General features: G+C 42.7%; 1 protein-coding gene across 1 annotated transcript in view; it reads left to right on the forward strand.

Annotated features, from left to right (window-relative positions):
• Positions 1–4,730: 4,730 nt before the first annotated feature.
• The window catches only part of glo1 (glyoxalase 1), a 6,356-nt gene continuing 1,649 nt past the window's right edge, over positions 4,731–9,437 (forward strand). The window contains exons 1-5 of the mRNA XM_080525796.1: positions 4,731–4,871; positions 6,180–6,262; positions 7,051–7,191; positions 8,570–8,637; positions 9,037–9,126. Of these exons, the coding sequence (XP_080381922.1) occupies positions 4,803–4,871; positions 6,180–6,262; positions 7,051–7,191; positions 8,570–8,637; positions 9,037–9,126 (451 nt within the window). The 5' untranslated portion in view covers positions 4,731–4,802. The remainder of the gene's footprint in view (positions 4,872–6,179; positions 6,263–7,050; positions 7,192–8,569; positions 8,638–9,036; positions 9,127–9,437) is intronic.

Here is a 9,437-nt window from a genome sequence, read left to right on the forward strand (position 1 = left end):
ACTGTCCTGGATACTAGATTTCAGGGGTAACCAGGCCCGCCGAGATCCAAGTTAGGCTTAAGGAAGGGACAGTAGGTCCTGGATACTAGATTTCAGGGGTAACCAGGCCCGCCGAGATCCAAGTTAGGCTTAAGGAAGGGACAGTAGGTCCTGGATACTAGATTTCAGGGGTAACCAGGCCCGCCGAGATCCAAGTTAGGCTTACGGAAGGGACAGTAGGTCCTGGATACTAGATTTCAGGGGTAACCAGGCCCGCCGAGATCCAAGTTAGGCTTAAGGAAGGGACAGTAGGTCCTGGATACTAGATTTCAGGGGTAACCAGGCCCGCCGAGATCCAAGTTAGGCTTAAGGAAGGGACAGTAGGTCCTGGATACTAGATTTCAGGGGTAACCAGGCCCGCCGAGATCCAAGTTAGGCTTAAGGAAGGGACAGTAGGTCCTGGATACTAGATTTCAGGGGTAACCAGGCCCGCCGAGATCCAAGTTAGGCTTAAGGAAGGGACCGTAGGTCCTGGATATTAAGGGGTAACCAGGCCCCGGTTGAAATACCCTGCAACCAAGGGAGAGGGCAGAACATTGCGGGTGGGGTAGCGTGTACCACAAGTGCAGGTCCCATACTAGCGTGACTACACTCACTGAGGGGGCTAAAATAATATATAGTAGTGTATGAATGTATGACATGTATCACATAGTGTGTAAGAAATGTAAATCTCTACCTTTTATTTTGACTGTTTTCCCCTGCTTTTATATTCATTCTATGCTTGTATATGTTTTTATATTCGCTTTATGTTCTTATTCCTGTTGTAAAGCACTTTGAGCTGCATTTCTTGTATGAAAGGTGCTATATAAATAAAGCTTTACTTACTTACTTACTCTGTTAGAGTGGTGCTTTATCATAACCTATTATTCTGTAGAAACATCTTTCTCTGTGATTTAGTCTTTAGAGTTGTATCATTATATCATTATCACATATTCAATAGAGCTCCGGACGTCACGTGACTCGAGTCGATGTAGAATGCTACATCGCTAAACTAAATAGATTGCACATCACGACCCTTATAACGCCCCCGGCGTACTATTCAAGCCATTCGAAAACGAAAACGCAAGCTAGCTGCTAGCTGTCTGCTAGGCTAAGTTAACCGTAGGTAACGTTACGTCCCGTTACATGTGGTCTAATCTCACCCAGAGTTATATTACTTTGAATCACATCACCTAGCAAACAGTATAAGTAAGTAAAGCAAACAGGATGCCTATCACCTACATATTTATTATGATCAAGCAGCAGAAATGTGTAGCCTTCTGTCTGCTCCCCCTGTCCTCTCACAGGTATCAGTTCACCCATCAATCCCCATTGTCTATAGTTGAAGACCAAACCGGGCTACTTAACTGCAAGACATCCTCCTGCAAGAGAATATGTCCACTATGCAGTGAAATCGCCAAAAATTAGCTTCAAAATTCATTAATAATAATGGAGGACTGGACGCTCTCCCGCTTTCTACTACCGCTTCTACTCTGCCAAAATGGTGGCGTTAAGGACCATTACTCTGATTTTTGGGTTGCGTGACGTCAACTCCCGGGGCTCTATATAACGTACTCTGTTCCAGAAATAATGTATGTTTAGATTGGTGCCTTGGTTCATATATTTGTGTTGATCTGTCATGTCAGAAGCCTTTTCTGATACTTAAATGTTGTTTATAGTTTATGCTCTAGAAAATGTATGTTGATTATTGCTTCCAATGTCAATTCTCCATGCTATGATGGTGTTCCCATGGTCGATGTCTCCCTGTCAGTCCACATGTAAATGTTCCTTCTGTACTGATCACAGGTTATGAATGTGTTTCTGTACTGATCACAGGTTATGAATGTGTTTCTGAAGTGGTGCATAGATGACCACAGGTTTGTTTACGGCATTGGAGAGGTGTCCTAGTCCTCTACCGTTCCTGTAGGATGAAAACTAATTGGACTGATTGATTTATTGATACATTTGATTGATTTCAGAATTCCAATGTCATGATCGGCCACTGAATTATCACATGTTATAGACAACATAAACTATGAAAGCAAATGTTTAGTTGTGTGTAATAGAATTTGCAATGGCTGTTGTTAGTAAGCTGTTGAACACTTCACGGCTGTATAAAACCCAGTTCCACACCAGCAGAGAAATGGTTGTTGTCACCCTCAAATGTAACCTCACACATTCAAACGACTGTTTTTACTTGAATTTGAATGATTGTAGAATGCCTCTGCATTTTGAATCTTTTTTTGTACTGTCAAAAACTTTTCTGCCCAAATAAAAACGATTTCTATCTTTATGATCAGTGTGGTTTATTCCTTAAGTTTCATTAGTTTAGTGCGACCAACATAAAATCATTAAGTTGGAATGAATCATACATCTTCATATATCTTTGTATATCCACATGATTGCTCCTCTGTGCATCTCTGCTTATTGAGGTGAAAGTATCTTTGGCTCCAGCACAGCTGTGTCCTCCAGCTCTGTCTGCCTGGTCATCCTCCTCTACGCACTGAGCTGTCTGTTTGTAGGCCGTTAGTTAAGACTGCTATTAAGAAGTTAAGACTGCTATCTGGTCTTTGAATTCTAGTTTATTTTTAGTCTATGAGGGTGTTACGTTTTTACATAGAATTGTATAAAGGGTTTGATATAAGTCTATGGTTACGTACACCTGAGAAATATGAACAAGTACAGTACATGTAATGTTATGAAGGATGCTGGACTTTTCTGGGAATTATCTGCACTATATGGGATCAAATCGTTTAATCCTTTTTCTATTTGTGTGTGTCTGTTTTTTTTATTATTATTTTAGAATGAAATTAATATATTCATGCAAATCATGTTGAATACAAGGCTACCTCTTATTGGAGCAATGACAGGGTTCCAGGTTTCGTTGATCTATTGAAAGTATGAACATAAAGATATCATTGTGTTAATATGTGATGCATAATATAAGATAATATACAATAATGCTGGGGAACTGTTGAATCTGAATGATCTTTCTATTAAAAGCTATTTTTTCAAAGTCTTAAAAAAAAAAGAGAAGAGTTGTGGGCCTACTTATTTTCTTAACTGCAGGAAATCTGCAGCCGAAAACGACCCGTGATTGCCACCTGGCGACCAGTTTTGGTATTGTCGATATGATGCACTGATGGAAATGCGCATGCGTTGAAAGTTCAATTGTTGAACTACAGCCCTTGTAGCTTACATTTGTTAGATGTTGTCAACACTGTTGACATGGCATATTGTGTTTGTATCCCTGTGATGCCTTACATGTATTCCAGTGATTAAGTAAACCCGAGAGTTCAATATCTTAGAATTGGCGAATTATTTTAAACCAGGAAATAACTAGCACTCCATTTCCCGTCATCCCCTACTCGCGCGAAATAATGCACGTAAAAACAGATATAATAACTCTAATAAAGGAGATTCATTCACAACTACACTCGTTATAAATTGCATATCCACACACACACAAATCCATACAAGCATACATACGTGTTTAATCATCGCTCTTGTGTGTCACTGTTGTCAGTGTGACAGACCAGGTCAACACCGCCACCGTGACTCTTGTCTCTGAGAACGGCATGTCTCGATCTCCTCTGTAGAAGTCAGTACACTCTGGTTTCTCTTCAGATCGCATAAATCTTTCGCCTTTTACTAAAGATTTCCGTGGAGAGGAACATTATGAGTATCAACTAATTTTTTGATGCCCTGCTTTACGGCGGGGCTTCCTGTACCTGTGAAAATAAATGATTCTATTTCGTTAGATTAATAGAAAAAGCGTGAGGAAAGCGCAGCTGCCACCGCCTTTTCCAGTTGAATTTATTTAACTTTTCAGAAAGGCGCTGTGTGATGTCAAGCGCCTTTCTGACAGCTGACCAATCAGGACGAGGAGAGTAGCTACGTATGTACCTTCCCTAGTAACCAACTTCCTAGCATACAGTGCCTTCGGACAGTATTCAGTCCCATTCACTTTTTCCACATTTTGTTTTGTTATAGCATCAATTTAAAACTGATTAAAATAATTTGCCATCAATCCACACACAATAGGTGTGCAATTACTGTAATAAATAAACAAATAGAAAGTACACAACATGACTACTGCCAGTCGAAGTCATTAGGCCGTGCACTTGGGCTCAACTGGGCTACTTTTGATCACACTGGACGGAGAAAAAATTTAGGTAGTGTATAAGTTCTGGGCTGGTTTTTGGTGGATTCGATTTTTCGACTCTGGTCGGGCTGGAAATTGTCAATCCCATCTGGCAACCCTGCCCCCTGTGGCTGTCAGCCCTCCCTTCAGTGGCAGCATGACGTCACACGTCCAGATAACTCGTTTAGCAGGGTTGTCTTCACTTCACTCATTTGATTACTTAAATGTCCAGGGGGGTATTCCATCAACGTCGCTAAAGGAAAATCCAGGCTTATTTTGATAAGTCTCGCCTGATTTAAAATAAATTTGTATTTAAAAAAAATAAAAAATCGCGGGATTTATCAAAATAAGCCTGGATTGTCCTTAATTTAAGCAACGTTGATAGAATAACCCATGTCCCGTGTTCATCATGTGGTATGAGGTGTGCAATTAGTGTAAATAACAATCATAAAAAAATAAAAACACAACGTGTCATGACTCCTCCCACCCAGTCGAAGTCATTGGGCGGCACACGCATGCGCACTGGGCCTCTGTCAGGACTCTGCCAGTCCTTCCGTGAATTCCTAGCCGCACCTCGCCAGTGTTGCAGGGGACTGAACCCAAACCCAGTACAACCCGCCCGGTACAGATCCACGCAGAAATGACCGACCAAGGGCTGTCAGACGAAGCGGTGGTCGCAGCTTGCAAAGATGGAAACCCTCTTACTAAGGTGAGAGGTTTTGCCAGACTTTTTTCCACCAGAAGTGAACTTATTATTCCCTGCTTTCCTTCCATGCATGGGGTTCTTCTCCATGTCAGGATCAACATACTAAAAGCTGCTGTGCTACATAGATTGTCCCCCCCCCCCCCAATAAGCTGAACAGTTTGTCCTGTTTCTGGGTGGGCAATAAGCAGTTCTCACCTTTATAAATCGAGGTCAGAGTATTAAGATCATTGGCACCGGTGCTGCAAACTGTGGAAACACTACACTCTGAGTAACATACATAACAACATGGGAACATGCTCATTGGAGCGTGTGATGATCTGTGTATGACTGCCGGTGAGACTGCATGAGAGGAATTCAGGAATTTCACAGTAGCTATGTGCATTAGGGTGCATCAAAATGCAATGCAAAAAATGTAATGTCAAAATATCAACGTGTTCATTGTTGCATTTTGTTCTAATGCACATACAAATGACTTTTGCAAAGTTTTGGGAAAAATCATTGAGATTTCGAGGTGGAACGCAGCATGTGAAATTTAGAAATTTAGAAATGTTTAAATGTTTGTGTTCTTTCAGAACTCCAATTCCTTGACAACATGACACGTCAATTTCTAAAAATACAACAGTACTACTGTCATTAACAACCTGACATGGTACTACTGTCATTAACAACCTGACATGGTACTACTGTCATTAACAACCTGACATGATACTACTGTCATTAACAACCTGACATGATACTAATGTCATTAACAACCTGACATGGTACTACTGTCATTAACAAGGACTGACATGCAAGTGTGACTATCACATTTGGTATTAAACAGACATGGTGTTAACATTAGGTCAGTGTTGGTCAACACATTTGCCAGATAATTCTTCTGTATTATGATGGTGGATTCGATAGTCTCCACAATACAGTGCCTCTAGTCTACAGTGTCCCAAGCCCAACATCAGAATCAGAATCGCCTTTATTACTTGTATTATCTTACTGTACTGTACACAAGAGGCAAATGCTTTGGCTTTGGTTCCCCAACGTTGACATTGCAGCATTCAGATTCAAGAAACACAATAATAATAATAATAAGCAACGTAAGTAAGTAAAAAAAGTACCCCGGCATTGGTAAAGTAATAACGTGATGGATTTTTACAGTGGCTTCAAACAAAATGTCACTAATAAGTTGTTCAATGTATTCATTCGTCAGACCCTGGGACATACCAGCGTCATGTCCAGGGGGTGTACTTGTACATCGAGCCGCCTCACACCTCAAGGCTACTTACTTATGTATTCATTGGGGATTGTATGTTGTGGCAGGATTTCATGATGCAGCAGACCATGCTCAGGGTGAAGGATCCAGTGAAATCCCTGGACTTCTACACCAGAATCATGGGGATGACGTGAGTCTTAAATCCTAAATATTCCCACCTTACCAAGTTTATTTTTTTTAAAGGTCATTTTTTTCTGAGTGGTGCAGTCCCACTCATGTTTTTCATTTTATTGGATAGAGATAGTGAAGACAGACAGGAAAGTAAGGAGGACAGAGGGCATGTCAGCAGGGCATGGGCCGGATTCGAACCCATGCCAACATGGGCATATGTGTATGTTACGGTACATGTGGGAAGACGGTACATGTGGGAAAACTAGGGTTAGGGTTAGGTGCTAGGGTGCTACGGTTAGGGTTAGGGTTAGGGATAGGATTAGGATTAGGGTTAGACATGCCAGCATGTACCAAGTCGACGAAGCACCTAACCCTAACCCTAGTTTTCCCACATGTACCGTATTCCCACATGTACCGTAACATGTACACTGTAGACCGCGGTGCTAGACCACTGGACCACCCCAGGCCAAGGTCGTCGTCTATAATCACCACATGGCGATTGTGCAGTGCATCATAGTTGTGTGTTCTTTCAGTCCACCTCTCTTTCCTGTAAACTGAACACTGGCATCGTATCTAAGGTGCCTACCTATCATTGCCGTCGTGCCCTTGAGCAAGGCACTTCACCCCTAATTGCTCCAGGGGCGCTGACTGTGGCTGACCCTGTGCCTAGAGCGGAAAATACATTGCGTTGTACTCTGTGTGCCATGCCAAAAAGGTTGAATCTAGTCTAATTTAATCTAATAATAATAAAATTTAAAAAATGCAGTGTCATTCCACATGAGTAAATGTGATCTCTTCCTCTCTCAGGTTACTGCAGAAGTTTGACTTCCCCTCTATGCGCTTCTCTCTGTTCTTCCTCGGCTACGAGGACAAGAAGGAGATCCCTGACGAGGTGAAAGAGAAGACCGCCTGGACGTTCTCCAGGCGAGCCACCATCGAGCTCACACAGTAAGGCACAATGGAGCTCCAGTAATGGGATCAATACATGTACTGTACATGTTTACATTTAGCATTTAGCTAGGTGCCTTTAGAAAGGCGACTTACAAGAAATACATTTGACGAAGTAAGTGAATCATCTATCTACCAATCATAACAGGAAAAAGTCACCTACGTATGCTCGGCTCAGTGGCCATTGGCACTTCTGCTAGAAGAACGCTACAGATTTTGTTATTTGTATTTTATTTCATATTAACAGTAGAGAAACTGTGCAGTGGGGAGTAGAGAGGATGTCGATGTCTCAGGAGGGACGGTTAAGGTGTAGCCTGATGTCTTCAGTCTACAGCGGAAGATAGGGAGTGATTCTGCAGTCCTGACAGCAGTGGGATGCCAGAACAGTGAAGAGCTGTGGACCGGGTAGCGTGACTGCTGCAGTAAAGCAAACAATCAATAAAGTAAACAGTGAACCAACCAGGTTGATATCCCTTACATAGCAAACACATTCTTCTCACTGTTCTGAAGTGGGCTCGTGGATATGATATCTAGTTCCACTCTGTGTTTGAATGGTTGCCTTTGTCAGTAACAAAGTTACTTTGTCAGTAACTTTAGGGCTGATAGTAACTTTCTTGGAGGATCAATTACCATTACCCCAGAATCAGAATCAGAATTTCTTTTAAGTTTATTTTTGCTCCCATTGAGCGTGCCGGCGCCTTTCATGGTAGCTTGCTGCCATTGGTGTGTGAATGTGTGAATGTGTGTGTGTGTGTGTGTGTGTGTGTGTGTGTGTGTGACCATATTAAAGACCTTTGGAATAAATGCAGTCCATTTACCATTTATAACCCATGGTGTTTTGCTATCCAGCATCACATTAGAACAGTACAGCACACATAGCCAGATAAACACAGCAAAACATAATAGGGCTAAACCCTACTGGATCAATGTCTGAAATAGCTGTGTGATTTTGTAGGTAAGCAGGGTTCCCGCGCTGGTCTTAAGAAGCCCTAAAGTCTTTCAAATCCAGCACTCCGATATTTATAAGGCCTAAAAAGGTCTTACATGTCAGTTATTCAGTCTAAAAATGAGGTGCTAGGTCTGAAAAATTAGATCCTGCAAGGAAATCAGTCCGACCACATCTATTTACGTGGAAATTAATCAAGCTGGAACCAATGCCAATTCGCTTCCTTTTTTGTCTGTATACCTCGAGGATGACAAAAAAGCTATCAAATGGTGTCGCGAATAGGTCTAAAATTCTATTCAAATAGGTCTAAAAAAGGTCTAAAAAGGTCTTCAATCTGACTTGTTGAAACGTGTAGGAACCCTGGTAAGAGACACAGTATATTATCCGGATTTATACACAATCACTTTTTCCCTCCTCTTCTCGTCCCCCTAGTAACTGGGGTTCTGAGAACGATGAGACCCAGTCCTACCACAACGGCAACTCCGACCCTCGCGGCTTTGGTGAGTCCACCTGCTGTCACCCGCCCGCTTCTGGAGCTGCTCAGTAGCTGCCGTCCTGGAGAGATCGGACGCTTCTTATGATTGTTATTTCTCCTGTATTCATCCCAGTGGCATGTTTTTTTTCTCTCTTTCTCTCCTCTGTTCACTCTCTCTCCTCTTTTCCCCCCTCTCTCTCCCTTTCTCACTCACTCACTCACTCACTCACTCACTCTGTCACTCGCTCACTTTCTCTCTCGCTCACTCACTCACTCACTAACTCACTCTCTCTCTCCATCACTCACTCGCTCGCTCACTCTCGCTCGCTCGCTCTCCCTCTCTCTCTCTCTCTCTCTCTCTCTCTCTCTCTCTCTCTCTCTCTCTCTCTCTCTCTCTCTCTCTGTCTCCCATATCCTATCACAGGACACATTGGTATCGCAGTGCCTGACGTCTACGCGGCCTGTAAACTGTTTGAGGAGCAAGGCGTCGCCTTCGTCAAGAAACCAGACGACGGTAAGAATGATCCTCCCTCTGCTATGCCACCACTCTCAGGGGACTCTGGGAACTGTAGTTAACACCCGTGTTACTATGGCTACTACGACAGACGCTAAATCAATAGATTAGCATGACGGATGTACTAGCCAGGATTAACCTGGTAGGAGAATAAGGCAGGCCTTGCTTCTAGATAAGCCTCTTTCACGTTGGCGACGGCAAGAACAGCGTTGAGCTGTCGTTTCCCGTTAGAGGGGGACAGAGCACTGATACTCCTGGCCGGGCCAGCCTCTGCAGCCATAGTTACGGTAACAGTTCTCCATCGCTCACAG

This window comes from Nansenia antarctica (assembly GCF_963989245.1).
Source record: "Nansenia antarctica genome assembly, chromosome: 3".
NCBI lineage: Eukaryota > Metazoa > Chordata > Actinopteri > Argentiniformes > Microstomatidae > Nansenia > Nansenia antarctica.